This window comes from Ovis aries, chromosome 5 (genome assembly GCF_016772045.2).
Source record: "Ovis aries strain OAR_USU_Benz2616 breed Rambouillet chromosome 5, ARS-UI_Ramb_v3.0, whole genome shotgun sequence".
In the NCBI taxonomy this organism is placed as follows: domain Eukaryota; kingdom Metazoa; phylum Chordata; class Mammalia; order Artiodactyla; family Bovidae; genus Ovis; species Ovis aries.
In genome coordinates, this window is record NC_056058.1 from 7,696,921 (window position 1) to 7,711,992 (window position 15,072).

At 58.5% G+C, this 15,072-nt stretch overlaps 1 protein-coding gene across 2 annotated transcripts in view; it reads left to right on the forward strand.

Moving 5' to 3' along the window:
• The window catches only part of BRD4 (bromodomain containing 4), an 86,897-nt gene that overhangs the window by 66,772 nt on the left and 5,053 nt on the right, over positions 1-15,072 (forward strand). The window contains exons 8-14 of one of the 2 annotated variants that reach the window (XM_027979120.3): positions 1,310-1,519; positions 2,037-2,236; positions 2,514-2,809; positions 3,813-3,923; positions 12,965-13,017; positions 13,154-13,532; positions 14,091-14,684. In XM_027979120.3, coding sequence (XP_027834921.1) covers positions 1,310-1,519; positions 2,037-2,236; positions 2,514-2,809; positions 3,813-3,923; positions 12,965-13,017; positions 13,154-13,532; positions 14,091-14,684 — 1,843 coding nt within the window. Of the gene's footprint in view, positions 1-1,309; positions 1,520-2,036; positions 2,237-2,513; positions 2,810-3,812; positions 3,924-8,293; positions 10,516-12,964; positions 13,018-13,153; positions 13,533-14,090; positions 14,685-15,072 lie in introns of those variants that run through there. The other variant, XM_027979121.3, reaches the window with a different exon arrangement.

The window sequence follows — 15,072 nt, forward strand, 5'->3', positions numbered from 1 at the left end:
CTCAGCAGAGTTCAGGCAGGCACCTTGTTTGAGGGGAGAAACTGCCTTGGAGGAGGTCAAACTGAGTGATCTGGAGGGGAGGGAACAGTACCACAGTCTGCTGCCCAGATCATGCTTTCCCAGGTCTCTGGACATGGGGAAATCTGAAGATGTGTTTCTAGAGGCATCAAGAGAGTCTCCTAGGTTGCGCCCTGTCAAATACACCCCAGTTTGAAATAGCAGTCTTGGAGTTTAATCCTGTGGCCCTTCTGTTCTCTCAAGCATCAGTTCGCGCTTGAGAAAGGTCCCCCCTTCTGTTGAGTGAGTTGCTGTATTAAACTGGGCTTAAAACAGGTCTCAACATCCTGCTGGGAAACCAGCTCTGTTCCTTCCACCACTATCAGTTCTGAGTCATCATTGGATTTCTGGTGACAAAGCCCCCTGGGTAGAGAGGGAATGGCCAGCTAGCAGGCGAGGCAACACACAGCTGAACCCCTGGAGCCCAGGAAGGATTGCTGCCCCCCTGGGTTCTGTGAGCCACGCAATTCCATCAGATTTCTGAATCTCAGAGTCGGAAGGTCTTGGGATCTCCTGGGGTGGCCTCTGGTGCTCAGTCCCCCCAGGGTGTCTGCTCAGGTAGCCTCTGCCTCACAAAGCCAGCCCTCCCCATGGCCGGTCCGCAGTGCCCCACACTGCCTCTGCACTTTCTCGTGTTTCTGCTGTGTCCTGGAGACGCAGGTTGTGGCTCTGTGCGGCACACACTCCCACCCTGGGGCCTTCACACCCTCTGGAACTCTAAACCTGCAGGCCGTGTCTGCTGCCTGTGGGGATGTGAACCGTAAGAGAGCCTCCTGTTCTGTTCAGTGTTGTGTTCTGGTGCCCAGCCCAGTGTCCAGCAGGCTTCCCTGGGGGGTGCCGACTGAGCACCAAGCTGTCAGGAGCCTCAGAGCACTTTCTCTGTGAGTCTGTCCAGGTCTGCAGCTGTCAGGGGTCCCTAGCCTGATGTCCTCATTGGGCCAGCCATCCACTGTGAGATGGGTCCTTACTTAGGCCACGTCTCTCAGGGAGTGGGCATCAGGCCATGTTGGGAGTGCCTTTCACCTCCAAGTGAGATTTGAGAGAGGAGTTTTGGAAGAGCTACTGGGAGCCCTTGCGCATGCCTCAGCTTAGTGGCAGGAAGGGGGTCACCGCTGACCCAGCCCTCTCTGCTTCCTGTCGAGTCAGCCCTCCCAGCCAGGAATGGCATGGTGTGGGGCCACAGTCCAGGCGCCGCCCCCCGGCACCCAGCAGCCCTCATGGGCACGGCTTCCCCTCCCTCTCCCGCCTCCAGGATGTGTTCGAGATGCGCTTTGCCAAGATGCCAGATGAGCCTGAGGAGCCTGCCGTGGCCGTGTCCTCCCCAGTGGTGCCGCCGCCCACCAAGGTTGTTGCCCCGCCCTCCTCCAGTGACAGCAGCAGCGACAGCTCCTCAGACAGTGACAGCTCCACTGACGACTCCGAGGAGGAGCGAGCCCAGCGGCTGGCCGAGCTCCAGGAGCAGGTGAGGACAGAGGCAGCCCAGTCTCCTTCTAGCCCCCACCTCTGGCCTTTCCAGTCCATGGCCCGGGGCAGCCCTGCTAGAGGGAGGTGTCCGCATGATGCCCTTGGCTTTGCTTGCCGGCAGGTCCCCTTGTGCCTAGTCAGGTGCACGTTGTTCATACTTACATGTTCCCTGTGGGTATGGACGTGGGCTGACATGGCCCTTCTCTGGGCAGAAGTCAGGCTTCTGAACTTTCTGGTGTCTCGAAGGAGGTGGTTGAGCCAGTTTGTCCGTCTCCTGGGGCCTCTTGGATGCTCATCTCCCTACAGTTTGGCTTTTAGAGCCCACACGTGTCTGTACACTTGCCCAGCCGCTTTAGGGACCAAGGATGGTCATGAGGCTTGAGTGTCAGCTCCTCTGACAAGGAAGACACTGGTCTGCCCTGGGGGTTCAAGGGTCTGGGTGGGCCTGTGCCCCGCGGATATCTGGTGAGATGACAGGTCATGACAAGAGTGTGTCTTGCTTGTCTGCACCACAGCTCAAAGCCGTGCACGAGCAGCTTGCAGCGCTTTCACAGCCCCAGCAGAACAAACCAAAGAAAAAGGAGAAAGACAAAAAGGAAAAGAAAAAAGAAAAGCACAAAAAGAAAGAGGAAGTGGAGGAGAATAAGAAAAGCAAAGCCAAGGAACTTCCTCCCAAAAAGACCAAGAAAAATAATAGCAGTAACAGCAGCACGAGGTCTGTGGCCGCCCCGCCTGACGAATGCCCCTTCTCTGGGACGGGCCCTGAGGGGAGGATGGTAGGGCCTGGTGGGCAGCCAGACACCCCCAGCTCACTGGTCTTGGTCTCAGCCACAGCTCCGCACTCACAGAGCGGCGTTGCCAGTGTCCCCTGTCCCCTGTGAAGACCGCTGGGAGAGGGTGTAGAAGCCTCCCCAAGCCCTAAATGAAGGGATGGGTGCCCACCTTTCCTGCAGGGACCCATTCCTAATGGTATCTGCATCACCCCTTCGTAGCAAGAAGGAGCCAGCACCCTTAAAGAGCAAGCCCCCTCCCGCCTATGAGTCGGAGGAGGAGGACAAGTGCAAGCCCATGTCATATGAGGAAAAGCGGCAGCTGAGCCTGGATATCAACAAACTGCCTGGCGAGAAGCTGGGCCGTGTGGTGCACATCATCCAGTCGCGGGAGCCCTCCCTCAAGAACTCCAACCCCGACGAGATCGAGATCGACTTCGAGACCCTGAAGCCATCCACCCTGCGTGAACTGGAGCGCTACGTCACCTCCTGTTTGCGGAAGAAGAGGAAACCTCAAGGTGCCCTTTGGCCCTCTGGGGTGGGGCTGGGGTGTTCCCAGTCCCGGGTAAAGAAGAGGGCTGGCAGGTGGGGTCCAGCGCTGCCCTTGCACCCCTATTAGCCAAGCCCCATTAGCATCTTTAGTTAATTTGGCCTTCCAATCCTGGCCCTCTCACTCCGCAGGCTGTTTAAATTTCTGATTATGAAGTCTGTGTCCTCGACATAGATGCCTCTGGAGGGTGGTGACATCAAACTCGACCCTAGGCTGTGGGGCGCCTTTCTTGACCTATCTGGCAGATGGCCCTTGGGGTCCTGAGGCACCCCCCTCCTTCACCTCTTCGGGGTCTCTGGGGTGGGGGCATGGCTAGGAGGAAAGCATTAGGTTGGCACTGCGCCTGCCTGCTGTCTTCTCTAGTTCCTTGTGATCCGCTCTGCAGGTCTTCCGAGTGGCTCTTCGGTGTTATCGGTGCATTGTCTTGGCTCATGGTTTTGTCTCACGACCAGTAGGATTTAGAATCTGAGTCAGGGTTTTGCACACAGCCTTCATTCCAGCCCAGACTGACTTGGGGTCCTTGGCACCCCCTCCCTTCTGTTCAGGGTGTCACACAGTGACACCCAACCTCACTCTGCACACTGAGGTGCTGGGAGGGCCCCTGGGGCCTTTTCCTTGTCTTGCTTTGTCTCTGGTTGTTGTGCCCCCTTTAGGTCTTCTCCCCGCTGCCAGAAAAGTAGCTGAGGGGGCACACTCCCAGCAGTCCCTTGTTAGGGAGTCCCCTCCTGTGCTGGTCTCCTAATCCTCGGTGAACCCTGTGAGGGGGTATTTTGAGAGATTGAAGGGGCCTTGAAAGTTGAGTATAAGCCAGGATTTCAGCTGGCGTGAGTGGTGGTAGGCTAGCTGCACCCTTGGGAAGTGTGGGTCGGGCCAGGGTCTGGAAGGCCAGCAGCCAGTCTTTGGGAGCAGCCCTTTGGCTCATGGGGCTCTGGGTCCTGCCTGACTCTGTTGTCCCTGTTGCTTTATTGCAGCTGAGAAAGTTGATGTGATCGCTGGCTCCTCCAAGATGAAGGGTTTCTCGTCCTCAGAGTCGGAGAGCACCAGCGAGTCCAGCTCCTCTGACAGCGAAGACTCTGAAACAGGTTAGGTGTCTTTGATGTAGTCTCACCACACTCCTGCCTGTGTTCCACTGTATGTCCAGGCTACCAGAGAGCAGAGACGGCAGTCATAAGAACCTGCTGGGCCCTCCCATCTGTCCATCTGGTCACCCTGTTGGCCTTTACCTGGGGTGGTGGGTATCCCAGCACCTACCTCCACCCCACCCCTGACCTGGGCTGGGGACGGAGACAAGTGGCCAGTGGTATTGACACTGCAGAGCCCTGGGAAAGGAGGAATGAGGGCAGATGATGGAATTGATCTTCGCGCGACCCTGCCCAGCTTCAGAGTCCCCCAGCGGCACTGTTGCACGCACCTCGGCCCTTTCAAGTGATGTGCTTCGGCAGGTGTGGAGCAGCCTGCCTTTGGCCCCGCTGTTCCGGGGCTTAGAGCGCTGCCGTTCTCCCCGGAGTTTGCTCGCTGCTCCTAACTGCACGCACTTGGACATGCGTGTCCTGTGCCTCTAACAGTTCCTTCTCTCCATGCTCCACGGGTGTGCACGTGTGCCCCCTGGTGCGGCTGAGCAGCAGCCTTGACGTGGGAGGCAGGGGCAGGTGGAGATGCCAAGAGCTGTGCTTGTGGTGGGACAGGAGATCTTTCCTCCAGACAAGCATTTCTGGTTATTCTCAGGGGAGCTGATGCTCAGACTGGCCCAGAGGGGAGGCTGGGAAGAAGCCTGGTGGCTAGGCTGCTCAGTGAGGTGGAGCTGACTTCCTGTGTCTGGATGCATAGGGTTGTTGGTGGGCAGGCAGGTGCCTTCATCGGCTGAGTCGACAGTCTGCAGACCACCCAGAGCCTGCTGTGGGCCCGTCCCTCCAGGCAGGCTGCAGTACGCACATCCGCAGTGGGCAGCAAGACTCCTGGTGTGTTCTTCCGTGTACCTAGTCCTGTCTCTGATACTTTACTGTAACTGGAAGGAAACGACAAACTCCACTTAGTTCACATAGATAGATAATGTGATCCGGCGGTGCCGAGGAGGTATGAGGATTATTTGTAGCACTTGAAAAGAGTGGTGCTGCTCTGAGGTGTGTGGGTCTTGTGGGGCAGGGGCCCCCTGGACCTTGTCACTGTCCCTTTTCCTTTGTAAGGACACTGTATTTCCCAGGGGAGGGGGAGGGGAGCCTTCTCTAGGACATCAGTGCTCTGGACTACCTCCTTTCAGTGGGCCCAAGTGATGTGAATTCCATTGAGGATATTCTGTATTTATTGAGCTCCTGTTGTATGCAGAGACTGCTGTGGGTAGTTTGCTGGTCACCTCTCTATCCTTTACCCTTTTTTCTTTCTTAGTAACCAGCTCCCTCTTCCAGTGCGTTTTAAAAATCTGCTGGCCAGTAGGGGGCGCCACACCCCGTGCTTGCTGAGGCAGAGTGGGGCCTCAGGCCAGGGCCCAGCGCGCTCCCGCAGGGTGAATTGCTGTATTCTTGGGCCTAATTAGCATTCCAGGTGGCTGCTGACTTCTCACTCTCAGTTCCGGCCAAACCTCAGGTTTGCCTTTGCTTCTGGGGTTTTGGACCTCCTGTGTTTTCTAGCAGGCTTCTCCTACTAGGGGTGTTGCAGCCCTTTCCCCTAAGGATCTGAGCAACCAGAGAAAACCCCAGAGATTGAAATTGGCAGAGGACCTGAGGGCTAAAACCATGCCACCAGGCCCCGCCCAGTGTGGTGCCTTAGGGCGTCGTGACCGTCACACCCTGGTGTCCCAGTCTTGAGTCCAGACCGTGGCTTTTGTCCCTGACTCCTGAGCTTCTGAGTACCCTGCACCCCGCCTGATGCCGCCTCCTGTGGAGTAAGCATGACGGCATTTCCAGCAGCTCTCTGCTGCTGCCGAGATTTTTTTTTTTCCTTCACATTTTTTCCTCCTTTAAAGAAAGTGGAAAGATTGTGCAACAAGTAATCTGAGAGTCCTGGGAACAGCTGTCCTGGCGGGAAAAAGGGCAAGATTTACAGTCTCAGAGCCGCCAGCCTGCAGGCTCCCAGGCTCCAGCAGTCCAGCCCTGGCGGCTCCCTCGGCTGCCTCAGCTCCTTCTTCTCCCCAGGCGCCCTCCCTACCTTGAGTTTTGAGAGGCTGTCCTTTGACTGTGTGGTTCTGGCTTTTCCTTTGCCATCTCTGTGCTCCGGGAACTGACCCGAGAGCTTCTGCTCTTGGGGGGGACCAACTCTGTAGGTTTGTTCCCTGCACCTCAGATGCTACAGGTCCCACGTGGAAACCTGTGTCCTGGTTCCAGGGGATGGGCTGTCTGCCACCACCCTCCTGCACAGGAAACTGCTTACTTGCTGAGTGGTTCCTCGTGTGGGGTCCATGGAGCTGGGTAGATTGCTGTGACTAGGTACAGGTGGTTCTGCCTTGGCAGGGAGGACGAGTGGGGGCCTGGTGGGGGGGCCACTGGGGGTATTTCTCTTGGTCTCTGGGGGCTTAACTGTTTCGCCCTTCTTGTGTTTCCATTTGGATTAGAGCCGAAATTCCTGAAGGGCCTGCATTTGTCAGTTCTGCCAACACAGCCCCAGGACTCGAATCACCAAAAGAAACTGACCAGAGGCACTAAACTGGGGCTAGGGCAGTGGTAAGTGGCCTCATCTCTGGCCACTGTTCGTAGACAACTGCCAGCTGCTCAGGACAGGGGGGCTGGCTGTTGGGACAAGGCTCCTGTTCAGGGATGCAGTGCATCCACAGACTGGGGTTGGGGGTCTCTGCCCCAGACACCGTGTGCTCCTCCTCCCGTGAGCAGCACTGTTGGCCAGACCACCACATCTTGTGGCCCCAGCTGTTACCTGAGGCATAGTCTTCCACTGAGCTGTGATTGCGATTAAACTCTGAATCTGCTTGAGAGGTTTAGTATTGGGACAAAGACAGTGGTACAAGGGCCACCCTCCCACTGCCCTGGAGCCAGCGTAAGCTTTCCCCCCATCCCATTGCTGATTGATGTCTGGCTCCTCCCCAGTGCTACCCACAGGTTTTATGGGAACACAGGGCTGGACACCACCTCCTGTCCCTCTCAGGAGCATCCCTAGCCTGGGCTGGGATAGGAGTTCAGAGCATTCTCCTGGACTTGGTTTTGGTCTTCTGGTTGCAGAGGGAGCACACACCAGCTATTTTAGTCTCCTGGTTTCCTTTTCCCAGGATTGGAGCATGTGGGTGTTTCTTAATAGCTCCAGGGGGAAAAGGAATGCTTTATGTTTTGGAAAGATTTGAGCTGGAAAGTGCAGACAGAGGCCGTGGGGCATTCTTCCTAGACAACCAGCCTCAACTTCCGCGACCCCGGGTCTTGGAATGACTCGGTTCCTGTCCCATCTTGAGGCCTGCTGCTGCCCACTCCAAGGGTGTGATGCTTGCTCTTGGGGAAGGGCTGAGTCCCTGGCGGGGGTGGGGGTAGGAAGAGATCTGGAGGATGGGGCTGTAGCCCGTCTGTCTGCAGTGCCAGGCGACCCCTCACACCCACACACATGCAGGGAGGGATGCGAGGGCTTCCCGGGCGAGGGCGCGCCTTGTGGAATGTGCCTTGAATGAGAGAGCAGCCGGTGGGCGGGTTTTTCCCACACACACACACACTTGGGGACCATGGGAGTGCAGTGTTGGTTGCATCCGTGATTCTAACAGAAGCATCTGCTCTGCTCTGTGGGTGGGAAAGAGCCCCAGCCCCTCTCCCCAGTCAAAGGAAGCTGCATTTGATGCCTGGGAAAAAAGAAAGGACAACTTTCTTCCTCAACTTTTTATTTTTAATTTGTTTTCTTCCTTAACAGTGTATGTCATTGGCTCCTGTTTTTTATAATTTTTTTTGTTTCTTGGAGTTCAGAGGAATGCAGAGGCTGTTAGCTAGAGGTCTTACACTCCAGAGCTCCTTTCTTAGGGGCATTCCCTCCTTCCAGCTGAGCCCCAAGGCAGGGTCAGCATTACCTCGCTGAGATAGGGTGCAGAAAAGTGGACCCTGGGGGGTAAGGACAGAATCCGTGGGTGCCCAGTGGGTGTGGCACACCATGCAGGACTTCAGAAGTGAGGCAAGGAGAGGACAGGCGGGATAACCTCTCAGCTGCAGAGCCCAGCAAAGGAGACCCCAGCACGCAGTGGGCACGTGGAGCTCGTTACTGGAAGCCGTCTGTCTAGAGGCATGAGCAGGCTCAGGCGGTTCTGGAGACATCCATGCGTGCCTGATCCGAGGCCCTTCTTAGGGGAAGGTGGGCCTGTCCCCACCCGCAGCTGGCCAGGCAGGGGTGGAACTCACAGTTGCGGCGCTGTCTTCTCGTGCCCTGACAGCAGGCGGGGCACCGGAGGCTGGCTTGGTCTGCAGTTCTTCTGTTCTTTATGACTTGAACGATACATTCCACACCATTTCTCTCACACTGGTTTCTCTCTCCCTCTACGTAGGTCCTGCCTAATCATTGGACACGGACTCTTAATAAAACGGTCTTCAGTTCCAGATTCCTTCCCAGCAAGCTATAGCTTAAGTCCATTTTCTTCCGTGAAAGGGACAGGACTCCATCAAGTTATGGAATTCCTCAGAGCCCTGGGCCTGTCCCCCGGGGTGGATTAGTCATGTTCAGCAGCTCACACCTAGTCCCGCCTCCGGGAAGGCTGCCTGCCTGGCCGCCCGCCCGCCCGGGCCTCCTGTGTAAAGACTGCCTGGCTGTTCTGCCCAGCCTCCCTGGTCGTCTGGGGTCCTCTGAGTGGGTGGCATCTCCCAGAGGGTGATGACAATCCCCCTGCACACACATTCATGCGGTGCTGCTCCGTGTGCAAGGCCCCGTCACAGATGCATTTTCTGTCTCCACCCCTCCCTCTTTTGGGGGGACTCTGGATCCTAACTGCTTCCCTCCTGGACCTTCCGATGATGTTAGCCCAGGGAAGATCTCACTCAACTCAGCCTCAGGAAGAACATTGTGACATCTAGAGTCTCCCCAAGTGAGGAGCGAGGCTTTAGAGGCAAGGCCAGCTGGGCCCAGGGCTCTCTGGGGCTGTCCCTCAGCCTGCCTTCTCTGGTGGCCCACGCGGCTCTGTTGGCCAGGGTCGCCCACCAGCCACAGCTGACTCACAGCCCCCTGGAGTCCTCTCTGTTTCCATCGTTCCCACTGTTGTCTGTTGGGCATCTTCCCAACTTCTTTGGCCTCTTCTAAAGTCGCACAGGGAAAGTACCTCCTAGGCGGCCTCCTTGCCCCTCCCTTCCCAGGTACATAGACGCAGACCGCAGGAGCTGCCAGGCAGGCCGGGAGAGAGGGACGTCTGGGGAGACATGGCCATGCTGCCGGTGGACCTGACTCCTCCAGCCCACAGTCCTCGCCCCCACTGGGGGTCGGGATCGGGGCTAGTAGCACGAGAGGGCTGGACCAGTCGATGAGGGCATTGGAGCCTTTGGGCCCTTTTCGTGCACATGCAGGTACTCCTCTCAGTTCAGCTCCCAAGAGTGATGGGAGCTGCCGGGTGGGCCACATGATCCAAGCCCTCTGAGAGGCACTGGATAGGCTTTTTTTTTTTTGGCTCTAAAAATAAACATCAGCCCTTTTTTGGTCATGAATCCAGCATCTCAGCAGAAAACTGCCTGGCGTGAAAAGTCCCCTAAGGAATAGTGTTTGTTTTAAGTGTAGTTGGTGTGTACTTCGAGGCCTGACCGTCTCCTGGCATTTTGGGATCAGCCTCCTCCTGCACCTGGGAGCGGGCTTGAGGAGGTGCAGTTGGCCAGCGCCTGCGTGGAAGCCCTGGCCCCCTCCCCAGCTCCTTGGGACCTTGGGCCCAAGTAGCTGTAACAGCCCCAGACTGGCCTTGGCCTTGGGTTCTGCGCTCAGCCTCCCCAGAGCCCCTCGGGCCCTGCAGTGATACTTGGGAGTTCCTCAGCTGCTCCCGGATCCTCCAGCCGGTCAGCTTCCAGTTGAGCTCATTTGCCAAACAGACTATTTTGAGCTGCCCTTTGGCCTGTTCCTGATGTGTTTCCAGTACTGCTTGGCCTGGCTTGGGTCCGGGGGCTTCATGCCCAGAGATTCCCACAGGACAGTTGGGAAGCTGCTGGCATTGTCTTTCTGGGAAGATTCTGCCGTCTTGGAGCAAATGGCAGGCTAGATTCCCATGGCGTCAGCCTGTGTGCCACCCCACCCCTTCCCACTCATGGGCACAGAGGCTGGAGCCCCAGGCCAGCTCTTCCTGTGTGATCCTTGCATCTTCTATGTTCAGGGGTCCTGTCCTTGCCCATGGTGCTTCCGTCTGACAGAGAACTTGATCGTTTGATTCGGGCTGGCACCGGTGCCGCAGGAAGAGCAGAGCGAGCAGAAGCCCGCCCACCCTTTCAGCAGCCTCCAGTGTGCGGGCGGTGGGCGGTGCCAGCCGGGCCTGAGAAGTTGCTCTAGGGAAGGGTGGGAGGCTGGGTGTCTGCCGGTGCGGAGGCTTCCAGTCGGTTCAGTTGAGGGGCTCTGCACCTCTGCCCTTGCCTTCGGTCCTGTCTCCTTCCCTTGAGTTGTGGGGGAGTGGGGAGGAATCAGTGTTTTAATCAGATTTTACAAAAACGTTTTAATTCTTTGTACAATTACCATCCTATGTAAAGCTGAAATTTGTGTTGAGTTCAAGATGTTCATGGAATAAAGATCACACAGTACTTGAGGCCATCTTCATGTAACCCTTTCTAGAGAGTTTTGTGTGGGGGGTGTCTTGGGGCTGGTGTGTGGTGAAGTTGTGCACTTCCTGTCTTGTCTTCCTACCACGAGGCGAGTGGTGCACGTGAGCCAGCTGTGACAGCCCCAAATAGGCTCCGGCACCCCTTGGTCCCCGCCGCCGGCCCCTTGAGTCCTCTGGTCCTGGTGGTCTGCTGGGTGCCTTCTACCTTCTCTCCCGCTCTAGGCCAGCCCCACCCCGTACTTCTGTGCAGCCTGGGGGTGATACTCCTGGTGACCTTTCTAAGGCAGCTGATACCCACTCCCTGGATCCTTAAGGGCCCCATTGCACTTTGTCCCCGGTAGTTCCCCGGGTGGGCCTCTCTCACTCATGGCTGCAGGGAGATGGTGAGGGCTCAAAGCCACTTGTCCTCCTTCTGTGTTGGAAAAAAAGTTTTCCTTACTAAGGCCATGAGATGACAGGCCACCTCAACCCCATCCAACCTTCTCCCTGTGACACAGTGTCCTATCCTGGTCATACTTAATGCACTGACCACTTTCCCACCCCCAGGCCCCCCAAAGGCAGGCCAGGGTGTGAGCAGCTGCCGCCAGCCTCCCTTGAGCTGCAGTTTCTATTGCTGGAATCCACCCTGGGAGGGGAGCCCAGCCTGAGAGAACGCCCCGTCCTCTTCCTCCTATGTGCCATGCTCCAGCCTTGTGTGTGCAGGGTCCCCTCGGCCCTAGGCTTCCAGCCTCTGTATGGTCCAGCACCCCTTCACCCCGAGGCTCCCAGACACCTGGCTTGTGGCCCAATCCTGCAAATTACCCAAACTGCTCCCTTTCATACGTGTGACTCGAGTGTCCTTTCTACCAGGTCTCATATGTGACCCGTAGAGTCCTGAGCCCTGTATCCTGGCATCTTTAGTATCTGGGTTTGGGGCTGGGCCTGCAGTTCCTCCACCCCAGGTGTCCCTAGTCACTGCCAGTCGTGTAAAAATGTGTCTAGCCGCAGAGTTCTGTGTCACTGTCTTACCTCTTGCATGGAATGGTGAGTTCTGGCAGGGCACGAGGTCTCCCTCACCCCTTTAAGTGGCACGCTGCACCAAGGCCATACGCCTCTCCAAAGCTCCCTTAGCACTGCCCTCCATGAAGCAACTACCAGCGGAGCTAGCCCCACTTTGGGCAAAAAACGTGTCTTCCAGCACCAGCGGTAAGAGCCAGCACCCTGGTGAGGAGCGCAGGGGAAGCCAGGCGAAGCAACAAGGTGCCTCTCAGTGATAGACACCCCAAAGGCACCACGGGCGGGGGTCCCAGCTCCCACCTGGTGGTTGGTGGCTTCACTTCCCAGCCCTTGAGCCCTTGCCAGTCTTCCCCTCCCTGTCTCCCGCTCCAGGATGTGCACCCAGTGGTGTTTGGCGAGGGGAATCCCGTGGGCCAAAGCTCCTTAGTGTGAAGCTCTATAGAGTGGGGGCAGAGGGGCTCAGGCTGGCTCTCACACACTCCTCACAGAGACGGGCACACCCCAGGTGTGCCCACACAGTGGCCAGCACCAAGCCACAGGCTCCTGAGAAGCAAGGACACGTACTTTGTCTCCCTGCAGCACATGAACCGTGTTCCGACACAGGGACTTCTCTGAGGCCGGTCTCCTGAGAGGAAGAGGAGTCTGGCCAGTGGCCGCTGCCTCTGCTGGCCGCAGCACTGAGTGCCTCCCTCATTGGTTCCTGGGTCGTCCAGAGAGGCTGGCTGGCTGGCTGGCTTGCCTCTTTGCCTCTACAAAGTGCACACGCTTGTCAGCACTTACCACTTGTCAGCACTCTCCTCACCTGTCCCACGGCTCTGTGGCCAGGGCCTTGGCCCGTGCTGGCACCCGCGGTCCCTGTCACCCCAACCTATATATTTCTGCTTGGGACAATGGGAAGGCGCAAGTGTCACAGGGCAGTGCAGCTGGAGGCCGCCGAGTTGTTACTTCCTAGTCTGTGTGGCTGGGGCAAGTCCTTCGACTTCTCTGAGCCTTACTTTGCTAGTTTCTTAAATGGATAAGATCATTTCAAGCACCGTGGTGGTCCCGGGGTGAAGCAGGTTGGGGTGCGGATGGTCAGATCCCTGTGGAGGCCTCTGACTAGCCAAGAAGGGGAGATGGTTGGGCCAGGAGGTCCCTCGTAGCTCAGTCCCCCACACGTTTGGGTGTGCTCTTGTCATGAAGCTGGTGGTCTGAAGTTTGGCGGGGAAGCTAGGCATGGTCCCCGCTAGGAAAAAAGCCGCAGGCAAATGGGTAGGTGACACCTACACATCTTTCTCTCCCGACTGTGACCCCCCCCCCCAGACGGAACCCGGCCACCCTCCCTTCTCACTGTCACTTGGCCCTTCTCCTGAACTCACCCTCTGTTCTCTCCTCGCTCCGCGTGGAAGGCCTGCTCCCAGTCTTCTCCCTTAGAGCCTCACCGCCTTCTCTTTACCTCCACAGAGATGGCTCCGAAGTCAAAAAAGAAGGGGCACCCTGGGAGGGAGCAGAAGAAGGTAGGTGGTTTCAGGGGTGTCTCTGAGCAAGTGGGCGGTGGCCGCCTGCCTGTGTGGGCCCTGGCGGGGAGGGGTCCTGTGTCTCGCCTGGACACGTGTGGCCTGCCTCATGTCAGCCTGTCCTGTCTGTCTTCAGCACCACCACCACCACCATCAGCAGATGCAGCAGGCCCCGGCCCCGGTGCCCCAGCCGCCGCCGCCGCCGCCCCCCCAGCAGCCCCCGCCGCCGCCGCCCCCCCAGCAGCAGCCTCCGCAGCAGCCCCCGGCCCCGCCCCCGCCCCCCTCCATGCCGCAGCAGGCGGCCCCCGCGATGAAGTCCTCGCCTCCGCCCTTCATCGCCGCCCAGGTGCCTGTGCTGGAGCCCCAGCTTCCAGGCAGCGTCTTCGATCCCATCGGCCACTTCACCCAGCCCATCCTGCACCTGCCTCAGCCCGAGCTACCCCCTCACCTGCCCCAGCCTCCTGAGCACAGCACTCCGCCTCATCTCAACCAGCACTCGGTGGTCTCTCCTCCAGGTGAGCGGCGCCCGCGCCCGCGCGGGTCTTAGCACGGCTCCTCTGAGCGGCGGGTAGAATCCCTCTTAGCCTCAGCTGTCTGGTCAGTCAGGAGATTAGCCACTCCTTGGGCCCATTCTGGAAATGATGCCAGAAGTGTGGACAGGACAGGCCTTGTGTAGAGAGACAGTGCTTTGGTGCAGAAGATACTGATTCAGGTCAGGCCTCACAGCGTGAGGTGGGAAAGGATGGGACTCCTCTGCAGCTCCCACTCAGGGGTGGGAGGGCACGAACTCTCATCCTGCAGGGGATGTGGGGATGAGGAAAGACCTGGAGGGTGAGTGGAACGGTTGGAGGGGAGGGAGGAAAGTTGGGGGCACGGAGCACCGGGCAGGATGATGCTTGTTCCTGTAGCCCTCCCTGGATGTCATCCTGACTCTTAAGTTCTGGGGAAGCCTAGGAGGGTGGGGAGAGGTTGCCAGTTGAAGGGAGACAAGTCAGAGGGCGGGGTGGAGGAGAAAGGCTGGGCCGGGGGCCGCACAGTGTGTGAGCCTCACCACCCGGCTCCCATCCTTGCAGCTTTGCACAACGCGCTGCCTCAGCAGCCATCACGGCCCAGTAACCGAGCTGCTGCCCTGCCCCCCAAGGCTTCCCGTCCCCCCGCTGTGTCGCCCGCCCTGGCCCAGCCACCCCTCCTCCCGCAGCCCCCCATGGCTCAGCCCCCCCAAGTGCTGCTGCAGGAGGATGAAGAGCCACCTGCCCCACCCCTCACCTCCATGCAGATGCAGCTCTACCTGCAGCAGTTGCAGAAGGTGCAGCCCCCCACGCCACTACTCCCTTCCGTGAAGGTGCAGTCCCAGCCCCCGCCCCCCCTGCCGCCCCCTCCCCACCCCTCCGTGCAACAGCAGCTGCAGCAGCAGCAGCCGCCACCCCCACCCCCACCCCAGCCCCAGCCCCCACCCCAGCAGCAGCACCAGCCCCCCCCACGGCCTGTGCACATGCAGCCCATGCAGTTCCCCACCCACATCCAGCAACCCCCGCCACCCCCTGGCCAGCAGCCACCCCACCCACCCACTGGCCAGCAGCCGCCCCCGCCGCAGCCCGCCAAGCCTCAACAAGTCATCCAGCACCACCCTTCACCCCGGCACCACAAGTCAGACCCCTACTCCACTGGTAAGTGTCCCCACACAGCGCCCGGGCTTTGGGGAGGTTGGCTGCAGGCCCAGAATCTCGTCCCCGAGGAGCCAGGTGGGTCAGCTGGGCGCGGCAGGCTGACATGAGCTCAGAGCTGAGCCTCGTAGGCTCTGGTTTGGTTGGAGAGAGGCAGCTGAGGAGGGGCAGTGACACTTCATGCAGTGTTTTAATCAGGTGTGCATCTCGCTTGCAACCCGAGGTGACAGATTAAGGCCTCAGTTGGTCAATGTTTTGGAACTCAGTTCCTGCTAGGAACAGGAGCCGAGAGCCCAAGGAAGGCACCTTCTCTGCCTCTCGGGGTTGGGACAGGCTTCCTGGAGGAGGTGACCAGGATGAGCAGGAGCTAGTTTAACAAACAGTGGGGTGT